This window comes from Eretmochelys imbricata, chromosome 1, assembly GCF_965152235.1.
Source record: "Eretmochelys imbricata isolate rEreImb1 chromosome 1, rEreImb1.hap1, whole genome shotgun sequence".
Taxonomy (NCBI): Eukaryota; Metazoa; Chordata; order Testudines; family Cheloniidae; genus Eretmochelys; species Eretmochelys imbricata.
Window position 1 is genome coordinate 118,821,216 of NC_135572.1, and position 20,403 is coordinate 118,841,618.

Sequence of the window (20,403 nt, forward strand, 5' to 3'; positions counted from 1 at the left end):
TTTAATTCCTCCTCCAGTCTGTGAATCTCTTGCAGGTGTGGCAGGGCAGGGCTGGCTGATCCCAGAGCAGCTCTTTAACCCCTTGTTGTCCAGTGCAAGACTTGGTACCCCATGACACTCCCCATATATACTCCAGCAAACCTTTGATCTGTACCACCAGATAAGATTCGCTCCCCACTGTTGTTTTTCTCTTCCTGTCAATTTCTTTCTGAAGTCCCCACAATCCTTCATTTGCATATAATTGAGACTGGTGATGGGAGACCCATTATGAATGAGACAATATTCAGTTTACATGTAAACAGACAGATGGGTCTTGTCTGACAGAAAACCTTTTTTTCACCTTTGCTGGTGACCACTATTTTTATTTAGACTTTAAGAACATATTTGCAGCTCCTTACTTGTATATACATATACAATTCACAAAACTATTGGTGACCAGCGTGACACTGGCTTTTATTTGAGACCTTCCATGACACTCTTTTGTGAGCTAGACTGTATGTCAGGTCCCAGTGATCTCTGTAACCCCTCTGCACCTCCTTGCTGGTTGGCATTACAGAGTCTTGATTTCCAAGCACTTGTAAGGTCTCACATCTGTCATAATAGGTATCAGGACAAGAATTCCCATGGAGAAATAGATGAGCTGCTTTGGCAATATTGTTTATACAACATATAAACACACTGTGGCCCAGATTTTTAAAGGTATGTAGATGTTACTGTGCTCAGTGTCACAATGCCTAAGTCTCATTTTCAAAAGGAATTTAGGCACTGGGGAGTCTAAATCCTATTGACTGTTGAGAGGATTCAGGCTCCTAAATCAGGTTTCAGAGTAACAGCCGTGTTAGTCTGTATTCGCAAAAAGAAAAGGAGTACTTGTGGCACCTTAGAAACTAACCAATTTATTTGAGCATAAGCTTTTGTGAGCTACAGCTTATGTAGCTCACGAAAGCTTATGCTCAAATAAATTGGTTAGTCTCTAAGGTGCCACAAGTACTCCTGCTCCTAAATCAGTTAGGTGTTGTGATGCTGAGCACAGCAATGACTAAATACCTTTATAAATCTGGGCCTGAGTGCCTTTAATATAATATGAAATGTTAGTAAGATAAGTGTGTTCTTCTTTTATTAACATTTTATTGTTTAAATTTAAAAATCTAACAAAGTGATTGTGTTAAAAAAAGTAAGCCTTTAAATTGTTTCCAGTCTGGTATCAATTTGCAGACAGAGAAAGACAAATGTGGATCCCCTTTGCCTGAATTCAAGAGATTTTCTTCTTGGGAGCAAGAGTTAGGAAAGACACACTCATATAAAATAGTAAGTTTAGCCATTCAGTAATCAAGAAAATTAGCTCTTGGCCTGTGTGATTGTTTTGCAGATTCTTTTTTGTTTGCATTCTCTAGGTTGCATTGCTTGCTGATGATTATTGTAACTACTGTCAAGATGTTTTACAGAACTTGAGGAACAAAGAACTTGACAGGGTATACCCTTGTTTTAATAACATATCTGTAAATATGAGTATTAGTGATTTATTTAGATGACAAAAACTGATTGTAATGACAAAATTATTTCCATGTAGTTCACTTGCTTTGTCAGGTGATGATTATTTATATGCAAAATGAGCACTCAGTTAAATCATTCTGGAATACTTTGTTAACATAACATACTTACCTGTTCCAAAGACCAAATTAGAGACCCAACTGTTTAGGTGCCTAACTCCCATTAAATTTAAAATGAGTTCGAATTTAAATACTTTGCAAAGGGCAGATGCTGACTTTTGAAAGAGGAAAAAATGCTTGGTGGATCTCAGAACACTCTAAGGAGAACAAGACTTCTACCAAACTTTGCCTTAGATTTTGGCTGATTTCTATTTAAACATGGGTTGCTTGAGGGGATGATTTACAGAACTGTTCTTGAGAAAGGCCTAGTTCATATTCAGCCAGTTAGCCCCATATCTGGGGCCATATTTATGCTACTGCTTCTTTTCTTTTTTTCTTCAATTTTGATTCTTCCTTTTAAGGTTTAACTGGCTCCCCCTGGCTGCTCTAACCTGGGCCTGAATTAGGGCTAGGATGGAGCCAGGAAGAGAACCAAGGAACCACTATTGGCTCCTCTCTCTGCTGCACTGAGGAGTGTTCTGTTGTTTGCATTCAGTTTAGTGTTCTACAAGTGCAGATTTAATGAATATTAACCAAAGAATTTGTGCAATAGGTGGAAGATCTTATCATGTCATTCTGGAAGTCTTTGCAGCCTGAAACAGTAATGCTTATGTCACTGCCAGATGTATGCAGACTGTTTAAATGCTATGATAGACAGCTGTTCAAGGTACTGTAGACACAGATTTGTTTATTGCAATTATTTTGCTATCTGTTCATATCTTTTCTGTAATTCTATTTGAGACATAATCACAGATGTTTGTTATTATCTGTACCCGCGAAATACCACCTGAATCTTAAATCTGTTCTTTGTACTCTATGCTGAAGCTCTATGGCTGAGGTTTTTGGATGAGCCCATTGGAGTTTGCCACCCCACTCTCACTGAATTTCCATAGGCTCCTTTAAAAGATCCAGCCTACATCCATGGAATTTGCTTTTATGACCTTGGGCTATTTTATCTGAGGTTGCATCTGATGAAGAATGAACACTGGATTAGTGCCATTTTAAAAAAACAAACAAACCTATGTTGTTCCTTTGACAGCAGTATATACTTTTGGTGAAATTCCATATTGAAACATATAGCTTTTCATTCATAAGAGTTTACCGTTTACCTGAAATTGGCCATCATAATAATGTTTGATAACTAAACATCATTTATTTAATTAGGCTTGTATAGACCTCACATCCAGGCTGAGGTCTGAGTTGTATAGATTTGTTCCTGCTGCCATTAAAATCTATGGGAGTTTTGTCATTGTCTTTAGTGAAAGCAGGAACAGGCTCTTAGTATTATGCAGATTTAGGCCATAAATATAATTTTGTCTTATGATGCTAGAAGCATCTGTAGTAAGCCAAAAATAATGTATTTTCCCTATGAACCTCTGTTTTAGGAAATGGAGAGCATTCTGCTTGATGACTTCCTGGAAGATGTGTCTATACAATATTTGAAGTCAGTCAGATTGTTCAGTAAAAATGTTAAACTCTGGCTGCTTACTGTTTTGGAAGATTTTCCACTCTTACTACAGATGTCCAAAATCAAAGGTGTGCATCAGGAATAGAGAAATTATTAGTGGATGGATGGATGGATAGAAATTGTCCAAAACTTTATAACAAATCTATTTTTAAGCTCCACCTACAGTGCAAAGAAGACTATGATTTTGATAATATGATTTTAAAAACTTTCAGGTGGCATGATTTTGATACCTGTGAGAACTCGGATTAATTTGGTTACAACCAAAAATAAGTAGTCTCAACGATTTGTAAAAACAGTTTTAACCAAAGTATATCCAGTCAATGCTAAACCATGCTAAGTAAGAGTGTTTATAAAACCTTTTGTAAATCCTGTGCCTTAGCATAGTCTCTTTGGCAGTGTCAATGATTATGAATAAGGTGCAGAGAAGGTAGATCATAGTTAGAAATAGCTGAAACTGACAGCAAGGTCTGTCTTAAAGTTATAGTACATGACCAGTATTTTGGTGAACAAAATAAATACCTGAGTGTAACTTTACAAATAACAGATAAATAGTGGTTTTGTAATTGGCCATTTTGTAAGCTGTAACAAACATCAAAGTTCCTATTCATTTATGAAATTATTATATGCAGGGTTGGTAGCATCATCTATTATTAAGCTTACCCAACACTTCCCATTATGAGACCCTGTTTTCAGTTTCTTATAACTTTTTGCTAAACTTTAAAAATTTGGGTTGAAATTTTCCATGCTAGGTGACTGCCTCAAACTGAATTTTCTTGGAAAATTTCAGGGGGAACAGTTCAGCCATTTATGAGAACGAGGCTAGAAGAAAATACGTTGTTTTGCCCATGTTAAAAAATCTGAAGCATTTTCTTTCTTTATTCTTTATTATTATTATCAGTCATCATCAACGTCATAGCTCCTGGGAGCCCAGACATGTACCAAAGCCCCATTGTGCTAGGTGCTGTAGAAACATGGAACAAAAAGACAGTCTCTGCCTCAAAGAGCTTGTAATCTAAGACCAGAGACAACAGATGGATACAGACAGACAGATGGGGCAGTACAAGGAAACAGCCAGCATGATAGGCAGTGGTCTCAACACACTGGCAGCCTAACTGTTGTCAATTTTTTGTAGGCCTCACAGTAAAGTGCAGTTTTAAGGAGGATTCTGAAGGTGGATAATGAGGCTGCTTTATGGATGTTTATAGGGAGCTTCTCCCAAGCATGAAGGGCAGCATGGCAGAAAGCATATAGGTGTTTGAAAATTTTAAGTGGCTGATGATGGCTGACATCATGGGCTGATCAGAGTTGGGAGTCAGTGTTTCATTACTGAATGGGTGATGGTAGGTCATGAAGGGCCTTGAAAGTGAAGACAAATGGTGTATGTTTGATATGATAGCGGAGAGGGAGCCAGTGAAGGGATGTAAAGAGAGGGGTGACATAGTCAAACGCTAGGAGAATGATCTTTGCAGGAGCATTCTGAATGAATAGCAACAGGGCAAGGGTCAGGGAAGATGATGTTGCAGTGATTGAGATGCGAGATGATGAGAGCTTGGACATGAGTTTTAGCTGTGTGGATGGATAGGAAAGGCTGTATCTTAGAGGTGTTATGCAGAAAGAATCTGCAAGAGTTAGACATTTCCTAGGTCCTCACATCCAGGCTGAGGTCTGAGTTGAAGATGACACCCAGGTTACTGGACTGAGTGGCAGAGAAGACGGCCGTGTTGTCCAGTGATTGAGAAAGGAGATAGTAGGAAAGGTTTGGGTGGAGAATTAGGAGCTCCTTTTTGCTAGGTTGAGCTTGATGGCTGATGGCTAGACATCCACAAGACGATGTCTGAGAGACAGTCTGGGATTTTAGTTTGGACAGAAGGAGACATGTCTGGAGTAGAGAAGTATATCTCTGAAATACTCTAGCGCCCTCATCATGCCCTGAAATTTGACCAAGGGGGAGGAGGAGGCTTTGTGTCAGGGATGTGCCTTATGCTGTCCCTGTGAAAATCTGCCCAAATTTGGCCAAGTTATAAATCTTGGAAAAATTTCAGTTTGCACATGCTTACTAGATTTGAGAGAGCTTATCAGGTAAAATCTCTGACGATTCCATACTAACTGAGCATGCTCCATCCCCTCACAGCTTCTAGTAGGGTGACCAGATGTCCCAGTTTTATAGGGACAGTCCTGATATTTGCAGGAGGTTTTTTTATGTAGGTGCCTATTATACCCCCACTCCCACCCCCATTTTTTACACTTTCTATATGGTCAACCTAGCTCCTAATGCTGCCAGACTGCACTTATGCCATCTCCACAGAAAAACTGAACATGCTCCAGGGCTACCGGGGTGAAGACAAACGTTCACTGTAATGGCTGCTCTTGGCTGCTGCAGGCTAGGGTGGGGGCCGGCACCAGAATGGAGAGCAAGGAACCTGTCTCTCCTGTGCTCTCATGACCCTCCCTGATGGCAGCCAGGGAGTGTGGAGAAGGAAGCCATCTGCTTCAAATACAGAGAGGATAAAAAACAGATGATAGGGGGAGAGAAAGGGGTAGATTGGATTAAGGAGTCTGCAGAGACTGGAACGTACGGAGGAGAGAACTGTAACTGGGAGTTGGAGGGAAAGACTGGGACTGGCAGCAGTGAGGGAAATGGATTTGGCAGAACTGGGAGCTACTTGACTACGGTGGGGGAACACTGAGATCAGATGTGGAGATTGGGGTAGTCTGGGACTGGTTGCACAAGGAGACTGTGACAATGAAGCAGTAAGGGTTAAACAGAGAAGGGATGGGGAGACAGATTTGACAAGGAGCTCAGTTGCGATGGGAAAACTGGTATGGGCTGGACAAAGAGACTGGCACAAGGAGACAGGGAGTGGGTGAGGGAGACTGAGATTGGATGAGGAGCCCAGAATAGGAGACTAGGACTGGGCACCAGTGGTTGGGTGGTAAGAGACAAATCAGATGAAGGAGTCAGGAGGTGGGAACTGGGATTGGTTGGGCAAGGAGACTTAGACTGGGCTAAGAAACCTGAAGAATACAGACTGAAACTGGCAAGTAGAATGGGACTAAAGGGTTAAGTTAGGGAAAAATAATCAGAAGAGAGTGTGCCCACTGGAGCACACTCCTTGCCAGAAACTGGAACGGAATCCAAGAATGGGATTCTGTTTCTGCTTCTGCCACAGAGTTTGTATGTATTGCTAAGCAAGTTACTTAACCAAAACTTTTCAGAGGTAGTTGTCATAGTTTCAGGGTAACTGCACCTGTATTTACCTTCCATGGTCCCTCGAGGGCACTCATTTAAAGGTTTACAGCTCCAAGTTGTCACCTCTCCTGGGTGGTCACCCATGTCTCACTCCCTTCTGACAGGGATTTTTTAGGCTGCACTGCTTCCTGATCTACACTGTGACATCCCCAGCAAGCCAGTCTGCCTGAAAGACAGTGCCTGTGCTGTGCTTTCTCTCTGAGGGCTATGACCAGTGTATTGACAGCAGTTACAAGTTACCATACAGCTCCTTCTAAGCAAGCACATGTATTCTTAAGGTAAAAGCAAGGAAGAAAGAATATAAAAACAATAAAAGAAACTACACGCATGCTAAAAAGTTTCAGACATCACCCCCAACTGCAACACAGGGGTTTGGTAGGTGTCAGTCTTTCAGACCCCATAGCTGGCTTTCCCTTTGGTTACAAGTTCATTTCATCTTTAGATCAGGAATGGAACCATGGCCCTGAGTCAGTTTAAGCTCAGGCTGTTTATCCCAAAGTCCTTTCTTTGTCTGTTGGTCTCTGGAGAACCTAGTTTGAAGCAAAATATGTGAGCCTCCCGAGGAGAGGTACCTCTTTGGAGGTGTTATAATTTGAGAGATTTGCCTTAATTCTCCCCTACTATTTTCACTTTCTGGACGAACTGTGGTAACTCTCCCCCCCATGGGGTGCATTCAGTCCCTGGCCCACAATGATACATAAACCATTCATACACTTAATACAGTATGGTCTCCCAAAGATATTGCAGGCAATTGCCCTGTCTGTCAATGGTCACTAACTGACTGTTTCTCGCTTTCTGAGTGCCCACCTTGAGACCCTGGGGCCTGATTTGTGCTAAGCACTGACAGCTGTAACTAAAGTCAATGGGAGCTTGAATATATAAAGTCCTATATAACACTAAGAACTCAGAAAAATCAGGACCTGTGTGTCTCAAATTGGGCACCCAAAATTAGTGGATATTTTTTACCATAATGTCTCTAAGTGCATCAGTTCCCATCTGTAAAATGAGGATTATAATGACTATCTGTGTTATCATAGCACTTAGGCCCCAGTCGTGGACCAGGACCTCATGGTGCTAGATGCTGTACAACCACAGAATATTGACTATCTGCTCATTAACTGAGCACCATCCATCCTGCACAGTGAATGAGACAGGGGTCCAGTGGAAAAACTAGTGTGTGATCATCTAATTAAAGACTGTATCGTAATGCATAGGCACAAGGGGGTCAAATTAAGGTTTCAAAGGCAATCTTAACGCTGGCCTTACATAACGTTTGAGTGTTTGACTTTGCAACCTTAATAATGTTCTTTTAACATAGTCTTTTGTGGGTAATATATTATATTGGGCCTTATTCAGAAATAAACATAGCCTTCTGGCCTGCAGAAACCCCAGAAGGTCATGGATACTAATCAGAGAAAAGATTGTCCATCTGGAAACTTCTGTAACTTATTTTATAGTTACACTGGATCTCCCTGCACCTAAGGATAAGACATAAACAATATTTTATCCTTAAGATCCCAGGGCAGGGACAATGCTTTCCAAGTGTTTCAGTGTCTAGCACATTGTGAGTGCTACTGGAAACAAAATACCAGCTCTTAGTCATTATCTAAGGATAATGGACTGTGGAATCAGGAAGGCGAAGGTTTCGGTTTTTAAATCAAAATTGAAAACGTTTATAATTGTTGTTGCTTTAATTGATCTTAAATTGTAATATAACAGCATACGGCTGCAAGTAAAAAAGAAAAAGTATAGTGGGTGGGAAATCTTGGGGGTTTTCTCCTCTTTGTCATGAGTCTATTAATTTTAGGAATAAGTTTTAATCAGTGCAGCTATTGTCTGCTAACTGCAAGCTTTAGAATGATAGGGCTGAATCCTACAAGATACTGAGTACTTCAACTGTCTTTGAAGTCAAGGCACTAAATACCTTGCAGGATTAAGCCCTCAGCCTTTCACATTGCTCCTTCAGGGGCCCATTTTCTAAATTATAATATCTGTCTTCATTAATGTGCTTTAGAATTTAAAATGCCAATGATAAGAAACACCTGCCTCTTCCTCCTTAACAGAAGTTACTGTGTTTGTAAAAAGACTAAGAAGAAAGACGTATCTTTCTAATATGGCAAAGGTATGTTTTATGTACTTTTTAAAACCAGAACCCATAAAGCACAAGGCTTGAACACCTCACATGTAATAAGCCTGACCTAGGTTTTGGTTAACTATTTTACACACTCTTTTTGTAATATAACAACAAAACATTTCTTTATGTTTGTGTATTGCTACAAGCCATGATTGGAGGTCAAATCATGCCTCCTAGGTCCACACACGGAGAGCACTCTTTTGCACTATTTACCACTCTAGATCCTGCAGAAGCCTCTCAAATAAAGTCAGGATCCATGCCGGTACCACAGCTGTAATGAAGCCACACTAGCAGGGAGCTGAGGAGGAGAGTTCAAGCTAGAGTTCAAGCTGTTTCAGAGACACAAGGCCTTTGCACAGATCCCTGGGGAATCAGTCAGGTGTGGAGACAAGCCTGTGCCCTTTTCCGCTAGGGTAGGCCATCCTCACCACTCCATCCCCAATAGGACAATCAGCAAGGATCTCTGCAAGCTTGCTTTCACACAGCTTTCCTCCTTGGGGTCACCTTCTATGGGTTTTGTCATGGGAGGGATGATCATGGTCTAAAACAGGAAATATAAGATCAATGACAGTGTGGGTCTCCAACTCCTTGTTGGCCCCGCAGTGCTATTCTTCCTAAATAAAATGACCAGAAAAACTTCAGCAAGGAGCTGGCTTTCTAACCCCATAACTAGTATGTTGTATATTTTATAACAAAATTTTATTTATTTATGGCTAGATTGCGAGGTGGGCTGCACTCCTCTCCCCTCCTTTGCATGAGCTACTTTTACCTTGGGTCTAGATGTGCAGGGATAAAGAGTACTGCACATTTGCTTACTCTGCCCTGAACAGATATGCAAGGAGTGGGCAGGGAGGAGGAGGAAAAGGGTGTGTTGGCTACACCCCTCCAATATGCAGACCAACAAAGGTGAGCCAAAATACTAGTGGTAATTACTACCCTCCTCTTCACCCCTGAGCAAGGTGAGGCAGAGGGGAGGCCTTTCATTTAGTTTATTGAAAACCACAGCATTAGCAAAATAAAAAAGACACAATTTAAAAAGCTAAAAATAGATCATACATTTTTTAAAAATCAAATTGCCCCCTTCCACACACACACCGGGCCTGTCCTGTGAGGGGACAAGCATCCTCAACTCCCATTGACTGCAGCATGCCTTAAGGGTGCTGAATACTTCATAAGGTCAGGCTCTCACTGCCCTCATCACTATTTCTTATGCACCTTACAGAACAACCTGCAAGACTCAGGGTGCCTATGACACCCATTAATTCAAAATGTGTTTATTGAGATTTACTAGGCTTGTTTTGTCACTGTGTTTTAGTTCTGCTGTCAGGGAGCTGCTTTCAGTTCTCTGATACTCAGCTGCCCCCTCTCAGCACAAATTAAAGTTACTGGGGGTCAGCTTTAACTTACATCAGTGAGCTTTATTCCAGATGAAATTCACCCTATGCCAGGGGAATTCTCCAGTGGCAATCTCTGGCAGCTTTAGGTTCCATCTAGCATCATCTAGAATCTGTGCAACTGTAAGTTGCCCTTATACCCTAAATATATTATGGCCTGATTCTTATTTACACTAAGAGCCCTTTCTACCACTCACATGTGTAAGGCCCCTTTAAACTACCAGAGCAGTATACAGAGGCGTTAGTGTAAATGGGAATGTGTTCTTAAAAACACATATTTGAACAAGTGAAATATGAAATAAGTCTTTAAAACAAACTTTCAGAAAACCTTCCTTCATCAAGATAGCGTCTGTTACAGCTTATTACATTAGAGACTATTTCATGTCCAGATTTGGTGGCTTCTGGTGAACCAAGGCAGGAAGCAAATGCCTGTCAAGGATCCTTCATTGGATCGTTCTACTAGATCCCTCACTGGGCCTTCAGCCCCTTCCTGGTTATGCTACAGGACTGATAGCCTGAACACCTCAAATAATCACAAGAAACACATAGGTATCTCACAGGGAACTAGGTGGTCACTCAGGTAGATAGAACCCAAACCACATGGAGCTTTTATAGGTCAAAAGCAAACCCTCCTACACTCAAAGTACACCTTGAACTTTATGCAGAAATAAATTGGCAGCCAGTGCACTATGCTCCGAATGAGAAACACCATTGAATGACTGCGTTGCTGCATTCTGCGTCAACTGCAATTTCTGAATGGTATAAACACATAGCTCCACACAGAGTGCTTTGCAATAATCTAACCACCTGGTGACAAAGCATGGGCAACCTTGGCAAGATCAGCATCTGAAAGAGAATGATGTAACCTCTCTGCCATGTGCAGATGATAAGAAGCACACTTGACATCTGCTGATGTTGGGACACCCAGAAATAATTGGGGATGTAATAAAATGGGCATACTTAGGGCCATCCTTACCCATACGCAAAGTACGCAGCTGCGTAGGGCACCAGGAAATTTGGGGCACCCAAATTTCCTGGTGCCCTGTGCAGCTGTGTGCTGCTCCAGCCCCTGCTCTGGCTCTTCCCCAGGCCCCTACCCCTCCTCTGCCCCTGCCTCCACTCTCCTGAGCTCTGCAGCAGGACCGGGGCTGCACTCATCAGCGGCGGAAAGTGCAGTGACTTGGCCGTGCCGCTGGTGAGTGCTGGGGGGTGGTTTCCCCCTGTCCCCCAAGCCAGCCCCGCCCCCTCCCGTGGCGGCCTGGGACCTGCACCTCCCCCCCGCCCCCGCAGAGGCCTGGGGCCAGCCCCCCTGCAGAGGCGCCCCCCCCCCCCATGGGGGGCTGCGTAGGGCCACACAATAGCTAGGGACGGCCCTGGGCATACCTCTTCAAAGAGGAGTGTGGATATAACTTCTGCCATTTCCTCTGATTGCTTCTTATGTTCCATAAGCATTATCTAGGTGCTGTGAGGGTTGGTTTTTAGTCAGCAAGCCCTCACTCATAGCCCAACGCAATAAATTGCTGCACTGCACCAATGAGGTCTAAAGAAATGGAAACATGGAACTGGGTGTCATACTGAGGATGCCACACCCATATTTTGTCACTAATGTTCAGAGTCGCATTCTCTTGGTTTTAGCAGCTGCTGTTAGAAGCCTGGGGTGGTCTTATTTCCTGATAACAGAAAAAGGCAGGGGTGTTTTGTAAGTCAGGTGTTTCTAGTTTGTTGTTTCCTGTGAGCCTGGAAACTCCCAGTGAAACAGGGAGAAGAAGGGGGTAATATTTAATCCTGCCCAAAAACTGTTTTGCAAGATGAACTGCATTAAACTAAAATGAATGAGGACTGGAATGTTATTGATATTGCAGTCAAATAGGGTAAATAATGGAAAAAAAACAGGTTAGAATTATATTTGCAAATAAATGAGCCTATTGTACTCCACTGCTATTTGTGCTGTCATTCATTATTCACAAATATCCAGTTGATTGTTGGGTTTTTGTGAAAATGTTTGTGAACCCTGAAAGTTTTCTGGATTTTAGCACAAATGATTATTTATCTGGAAGTCCATACCAGAGGTGCATTATTCATCATCTATTATTTTCTCTTCATTATTTTCCCATTTTAAAAGTTTCATTAGGAAGCCAAAATAATACTGTGTGATAAAGGTAACCAGTCACAACCTATGAATAGTAAATAGGTGAAGTGAACAGTTCATAAACAATCTACAAGCTGAAAATTAATTGCTGAAAGTATTGGGGGAATAGGTGTGAATGAGGAATATACTGAATAAATCAGAATCACTTCACAAATGATTCACAAACAAAGGAAAAGGTATTCAGTGTCAACTAATACTATTTTAACAAATAATTCAACCAATTTTACATTTCAGATCTCAGAGATAGGGCTGTTATATTTTCTGAGCAGGATGTGAAACATTGCCTGTGAATTTAATTGAGACACACACATCAATGTCCATTGCCATTGAGGAAAAGTTAGTCCTGATACACCTTTTTATTCTTCAGTCTTTATAAGACTACAATATTCTTTGATATAAGGATGTTATACCAATAAAATAAAAACCAGCAGGATCTTATTAAAGGGGAAAAGGCAAAATGCCACATTTATTGTGAATACAGAAAGAATCATAGTAAGCAGTTAGTTATAGCTATAACATTCCATTCAATCTCATATTTATTCACACATTTATTCATACAAACACACACACACACAGGTTCTGCAAGGTTGTTATCATAGTTACCAGCCTTAGAGTTGCTCATGCCAAGCCACTGGCCAGGTGGCCTAGACATGAGGAGGGAGCAGGGCCTTGTCAGATGCTCATCTGATGCTCCTGGAAGTTGGTTTGCAGAATCAGACCCCAAAGTTCTCACTTTCTGGAGTCCATTTTTATAGGAATTTCTTCCTATGCTAATCTATGGGAACTGCTTTCATCATGCTGTTGCTGAATCAATCAGCAGATGTCACATTCCTGACGGCTCCGTGCTGCCAGATGTTATCTTGTTCTTTGGTTCTCCCATTCTTGAGGCTGTTGAGTGGATTCCAGCCAGTCTGCCCTCCGGGGGTCCTCTGGTTATTTCCACTTGATGCCTTCTTCAGCCGATGGACACTGGATTCTTAGGCTGGCACCTCCTGATCATTCAGTTATTATCCACACCAAGCATCCATCCACATACATCCTCTATCTCTATTTTAATCACAATTGTTAACGAAGCGAGATGAATACAACAAAAGGGCGGGGAGTCTCTGGGTGCTGTTTCTGTTGTTACAGAGTATTGCTTTGAGTCTCTCTCTGTGTGAGTAGTTGTTGTTACAAAGAATTGCTTTGAGAACAGACTCTGTCTTAGAATGTACTAACACAATTAGCAGCTTGCAAGTTTCACACAGAGAGGGAGAGAAACAGTACCAAAAACCAAGAGACCTCTTAATTAGTAATACCCTGGAATTTAAACTATGGGGAATCAAACTCATTTGTGATTTTAATACAGAACTACTTTAATATGATCCAACAAGAGCAACAGGCTCGCATACTGAGAATTCACCAGGCCAGTTTATTTTATATTGGTCAATATTGTCTGTTCCACCTTGCTCAAGAATACAGAATATAGTTGAGAAGTAAATCATCAATCACTGAACATTCTGTGAGGACAACTTGAAATGTGCCTAATTAGTCCTTTGGGGACTAGAGTGTTTGTGTAATGTCATTCTTATTAACACTGAAAAAGGGGTACTTTTTGACAGAGAAGGGTTTAACAGAATTAAAGGTATTTCCTTTTTTTCCCTTTATCTACAGACAATGAGAATAGTCTTGAACAACAACAGCAGAGTCACTATTTTAAAATCAGACTTGAATGCCATCATCAACCAGGGAATTGTGGACATTCCTGGAAACCCCTTGCAAAAGAAGTTTAGAAATATGGACGAAATGGAAAGTGACATGGAACTCAAATGTAATATTTTTATATCTTTTTCCATTCAGTGAAGCACTTGTCACACATGTTATTTAAGCTTTAGCATTTCCCGGTGTTTGTTTATTCATGATCTTTTCTAATTGGAAGCGTAGTCTTGCTATAACACTACTTATTGGAACAGGTCCAGTAAAATTGAGATTGGTACATATAACGTTACTCTCTAAGCATTAAAGGATAAGAATGATAAGCTTTCAGTTATGGCTCTGTCTTACAGCTTTCTGTAGCAGCAGCCGCATTTTTATGTCATTATAACAATGTACTTTGAGCAAAAGGTTTACAAATGAGTATATCTGTTTTATTGTTGTCTTTAATAAAAAAGGATGGAGAATTACATTTTGCATGATCCTGTGTTATTAACCAAATCACACTACATGATTTTCAAATGGACAGATTTAAATATTGAAGAATGAACAGGACAAAGGTTATTGACCTTGCAATCTGTGTCTTTCTACTATGTCATTTATAAACAACAAAATGCAATGTTTATATGGAGCAATGACATACTACATTTGCCATTATAATGAATAATGATAGGACTATAATGACAAGTTTAATTCTTAGATTAATGGGCTGCCATTTAAATTTATTAGTGAGAGATGGGCAACTTGGTCTACTGGACTGAACATATGACTGGAAAAGAAAATCTTGAGTTTTGTTCCTGGTTCTGTCCCTGACTTACTATGTGAATTTGGACATTTCATCTCTCTGTGATTCTTTTTCCTAATTCACAGAGTAGTTGTGAGAACTAAGTAGATTATGCTTATATAATGCTTTAAAAATCTAAAACACTTTATAAATGCAAAGTATTATTGCTACTAGAATTAGTGAGTACCTTATTTTTACAGAAGTGGATTTATTGATTGTCCTTGAACCTTCTTGAAAGAAGACACGGGGACAAATTCTACTCTCAGTTGTACTGGTGTAAACCCAAAGTAACTTTACTTTTGTTACAGAATAATATTGACTCTGGTGTAGATCACAGTATAGCATTTGGCTTAGTGTGTTAATTTTCAAACATTTTGCTTTTGCCATATCCGAACTGAGTTTGGGCAATGGTGGCTAAATTTTTAGTTTCTCAGCAAAATTTTCAAAAACTCCTTTTATCATTTGAAAGCAATTGTCTCCACATCAGCAGGTGAAAAAGACTGCTTTGTGAATCAAGTGAAAACTCAAATTATTAATCTGATAGTGTTTACAAACTCAGTCCCTCCATTCTCCTTTCACTGAAAAAACCTCTACTCTTAGAGGGCCAGAATCTGCCACCTTTACTCATGGTGAGTAGTCATGTATTACAGTGATGGAAAAGGACATGATCCTGAATAGAATGGAATTAATTTCAGAGTTAGGTGCCTCCCAGCATTAATGGGGGTGTCAAAATCTGGTCCAAAATGTATTAATTATATGTTATGAACAGTTGTTTAATGTTTTTTTTTGTTTTACATTACTGCTAAAGAGAAGTGTAAACCAAATGCTGCAAGCAATGCATATTCCTTTTATATTTTACAGGCTTGAATAACTTGATTTCCTTGCTGGATACTTCCACAGATGTCAGGGTTTTCCTGAACTGTATGTCTTCAAATCTTCAAGCTTTTGTCATTCAGGTACATAATTAACTCATTATTTAAAAAAGAAAAAAAACCCATAAGAACATAAGAACGGCCCTACTGGGTCAGACCAAAGGTCCATCTAGCCCAGTAGCCTGTCTTCCGACAGTGGCCAATGCCAGGTGCCCCAGAGGGAATGAACAGAACAGGTAATCATCAAGTGATCTATCCCGTTGCCCAATCCCAGCTTCTGGCAAAATCACACCATTTATCATATGTTTGTCTTTCATGTTACAGTAAAGTCAGTTGTTATCCTGCTTGTCAGCAGTTTGCAGCAGAGGTATTGCATACCAATATTCAGACTACATTATCAAGATTACATAAATTATATAAAGAAGAAAGCATTTGTCAGACACAGATTTCATCTTTGCATGCATCCTGTATAATCACACAGCTGGGAATGCAAGTGTCTGGTCTAAGTTCATATCCATGACACATTACCTTCCTTTATAACCTAAAACCTGTAAGAAAAGGCAGATAAGACTGAAAACTATGCTTCATAATTTAGGAGACGCTAAAATCTGAGAAGCTGGTAGAAAAGTGGTTTTTCATACTGAAATAGCTGTGCCTATGGAAATAGATGTAACTATACTTAATACTGGTTTCACACACCACACAACAAAAACACTAACCCTGGAACTTATCCTTGCAACAGAGCCCGTTGCCAACTGTGCCCACATATCTATTCAGGGGACACCATCATAGGGCCTGATCACATCAGCCACACTATCAGAGACTTGTTCACCTGCACATATACCAATGTGATATATGCCATCATGTGCCAGCAATGCCCCTCTGCCATGTACATTGGCCAAACTGGACAGTCTCTACGTAAAAGAATAAATGGACACAAATCAGTCGTCAAGAATTATAACATTCAAAAACCAGTCAGAGAACACTTCAGTCTCTTTGGTCACTTGATTACAGACCTAAAAGTGGCAATTCTTCAACAAAAAAACTTCAAAAACAGACTCCAACGAGAGACTGCTGAATTGGAATTAATTGCAAACTGGACACAATTAACTTAGGCTTGACTGGAAGTGGATGTGTCATTACACAAAGTAAAACTATTTCCCCATGTTTATTTCCCCCACTACTGTTCCTCACACATTCTTGTCAACTGCTGGAAATGGCCCACCTTGATTATCACTACAAAAGGTTTTTTGTTGTTGTTGTCCCATCCCGTCCCGTCCCCCATCTTCCCGTCCCCCCCCCCCCGTGGTAATAGCTCACCTTACCTGATCACTCTCGTTACAGTGTATATGGTAACACCCATTGTTCATGTTCTCTGTGTATATAAAATCTCCCCACTGTATTTTCTATTGCATGCATCCGATGAAGTGAACTGTAGCTAACGAAAGCTTATGCTTAAAGAAATTTGTTAGTCACTAAGGTGCTACAAGTACTCCTTTTCTTTTTATCTTAATACTGTGCATACTTTTTCCCTTGCCTCACCAGCCTTTCAATATTTCCTCCAGTGGTAGATCAGAATTATCAGTAGCTGCAGTGGTGCTGGTAGTTTGGGCTAGATGGGATAATCATGTAAATTTAAATGGAGTTATTTACTTTTTCTTTCTCCTTGGAAGGATCAGGGGAAGCTGTACTCCCTGTTAATTAATTATTCCCTATTAGTTCCTGTTGTGATTTTTTTAAAAAATAATAATAGTACTTTGAACTTCTATAGCATCTTCCCTCAGAGGATCTCAGACTGCTTGTATTGTTTTTATTTCTGTATACAAATTGCTTGTGAAGTCTTCAGTACTACATGTACATTCTTTATTTGACCGTATCATGAGTCAGGTCATTGTCTATTTACAGCCAAGCAAGAATAAAGAAGAGTTTAGAAAATTAGCAGCTAACTTCCAACTGAGATGGAACTTCCTCTTAACTGCAATAAGCAAGGCTATGACACTGTGCCATACAGACAGTTTTGGTAAGTAAGAGCTTTTTTCATGCTCCATGCTGCAATGGACATAGGCCCAGATCCTTGTCCCTTTTGTGTCAGAAAAGTCAGTGCCAATCTCTCATTGGCATTGACTCGTAAACCTGCAGCAGGCCCTTACTTTCAGGACACTTCAAGGTCTGGTCTCAGCTGCCTTCAAGCATAAGGCCAAGATGAAGAAGAGAAGCACTGAGAGGTCTTTAACTATTCTCTTGACTTGCTATCCAGATCTGATATTTGCTTCAGGAGGGCAATTCTGCAATTCTTGTTTAATTAAAACTCCTTAGCCCATCCTCCTGGGGATTGCACTGACAACTATACTTCTACAAATGGAAATATGCAGAGACCATCTCAAAGAAGAAAAAATGCCTTATTCATAGATTTATTTTTTTAAGGTCAGAAGGGAGTACTGTAATCACCCAGTCTGACTATCTGCATAACACATCGCCACACACTTCCATGAATTAATTTCTGCTTCGAGTCGAACAGCTGTGATTGAACTAGAGTATATCTTTTAGAAAAACATCCAATCTTGATTTAGAAATTTCCAGTCATGGAGAATCCACCACAACACTTGGTAAATTGTTCCAGTGGTTAATTACACTCACTTAAAAATTTGCGCCTTATTTCTAGTCTGAATTTGTGTAGCTTCAACTTCCAGTCACTGGATTTTGTTATACCTTTGCCTGCTAGATAAAAGAGCCCTCTATTATCAGATTTCTGTTTCCCACATAGGTACCTCTAGACTGTGATCTAATCACCTTTTTAACCTTCTGTTTGTTAAGCTAAATAGATTGAGCTCCTTGAGTCTCACAATAAGGCATGTTTTCCAATCCTTTAATCATTCTTGTGGCCCTTCTGTGAATGCTCCAGTTTTTTAACATCCTTCTTGAAGTGGGGACATCAAAAGTGGACACACTATTCCAGTAGCAGTTGCACTAGTGCCAAATACAGAGGTAATATAACATCCCGACTCCTCCTTGATATTCCCCTGTTTATACATCCAAGGATCACGTTAGCCCTTTTGGCCAGAGTAGTGCACTGAAAGCTGAAGTTCAGCTGATTATCCACCATGACCCCCAAGTTTTTCAGAGTCATTGCTTCCCAGGATAATGTCCTCTGTCCTGTAAGTGAGGCCTACATTTTTTGTTCCTAGAGCATAATCTGGTAAGAGCAGAGGCAGTTTTTCATTTAAAAATTAACAAGTTCCTAGGCACAGACCCTTGGTTGAAGATCCTTCCTAGTTTATGCCCATGTAAAGTGTTCATTCCTTGTTAAGATTATTCATAATTGCTTGTTTAGTGCCAACAATGTGCTTGGTGCGGAACAAGACACAGAAGAAGACTTGGTCTTTGCTGAGTGGAGTTTACAGTCCAATTAAATCAATGAGGGTCTTTCCATGGGCTTCAGTGGGCTTTGGCACAGGCTCCAAGTTGGGCTTTTCAGCTTCACTCATACAGTTACATTGATTGAGCCTCAAACTATATGCAGTCAGTAGGATTTTTTGTTTGGGGAGGGCTGGAATTATTAACCAGTGTGAGCAAGGCAACATGGATGGTGGGAAGTTGTTAACCCTTGCAAAACAAGAAAGATGGACAACCACACTGTCCCATATTGTTAAAATAAGGGGGATCCCCGTTAGTCCATGTTTAAAATCTGTATTTAGTGCATATTCTGCCTGCATGTTGGTGAGCAGGCACACATAGTTCAAGATTTCTTATTCGGTGAGTATTATGCTCCATATCCTATTAATATAATGACACCATGTGGTTTACAAAGGAAGATGTACCTGGTTAAGTAGAGTGTTTATATGAAACTCTAAAAATGATGATGTTGCAAGTGATTTTTGTTGTTGTTTAAACCTAGGATCCTGGCATTTGTTTAATTTGCTACTTTTGGAATATGTTATTCACATTCTCCAATCCCATATAGAAGAGGAAGGAGATGGAACTCTCTCAGACATGCAGCAAAACGATTCACCTACCCAGCTAGTTCATGAACCTGCTCGCCTTTGGGACAGTTTTTCTGCTGAGCAGTTTCAAGCCAGAGCCCCAGAGCCAACTCGGGTAACTCTGACACAGAATCAGAGTGATGTTAATCTAAACAGCATTATTCTCAGGGTACTGAGCTGTCTGGTAGACTCAGCCACAGGCAACAAGGTAAAACTAACAATACATTTGTTTAACGATAAAATAGAATTAATTTTCAAAAACCAACTGCAAGAGATGATGACGTGTGGATGTATATTGAACATCTAAGAGTAATATAAATAATATTGTACATATGTAAGAGTTTTCAGATTTCTTCTTCATATACTGGCAGCATACATCTTAAATCTTTCTAGAAAGCAGCAGCCATTGGAACTGGACACATGTTAATTGCACTAAGATTCAGACCTAATGTTATATTATAAGGAGTTGTACCCTGACGGTCACTCCAGTTCCTTTGCTGCCAACCTTATCTACCAAGATTTACCATCTTACCCAGGTCTTCAGTGACAAGAGTGGAAAGGTACTGGACTGGGGTCAGGGCTACTGCTTCTTTAGGTCAGCACATTCAGTGCCACAAGTGAGCATGGGCGTGGCCTCAAAGTGACATCAGAACCTGCATTCTATCAGCTTCAGCAGAACACCACACAACCCAGGTATCCCATCTCTACTAGCAGCCAATGGTGTTATGCAACCCCACTCATCTGCCCAGCCCCATTATGCTTCCCACCTTCAACCTCCCGATCCTTACCTTCTCCCTCCACTTTGTCCTTCTCCTTCCCTATGCCTTTCCCCTAAACCACTCTACTCTCCATTTTCCTGCCTTCTCCCCTGTGCTCCTACTTTCACATACCCCCCTCAACCCTCTCTTGTCACCCCAACTCTACTACTCCCTCAAAAAATAAATCACTTTAGAATGCAGGTTTTGATATCACTGGACCACGAAAAACAGGGTCTGTAAAGGTGCTGCTGGTGCTGTGTTCACTACTGCGAC

General features: G+C 40.6%; 1 protein-coding gene across 1 annotated transcript in view; it reads left to right on the forward strand.

Moving 5' to 3' along the window:
- Nucleotides 1-20,403, forward strand: part of RFX8 (regulatory factor X8) — a 42,350-nt gene that overhangs the window by 19,757 nt on the left and 2,190 nt on the right. The window contains exons 5-13 of the mRNA XM_077810005.1: nt 1,198-1,308; nt 1,395-1,472; nt 2,203-2,316; nt 3,035-3,185; nt 8,431-8,489; nt 13,698-13,854; nt 15,382-15,476; nt 17,298-17,412; nt 19,288-19,580. Coding sequence (XP_077666131.1) covers nt 1,198-1,308; nt 1,395-1,472; nt 2,203-2,316; nt 3,035-3,185; nt 8,431-8,489; nt 13,698-13,854; nt 15,382-15,476; nt 17,298-17,412; nt 19,288-19,580 — 1,173 coding nt within the window. The remainder of the gene's footprint in view (nt 1-1,197; nt 1,309-1,394; nt 1,473-2,202; nt 2,317-3,034; nt 3,186-8,430; nt 8,490-13,697; nt 13,855-15,381; nt 15,477-17,297; nt 17,413-19,287; nt 19,581-20,403) is intronic.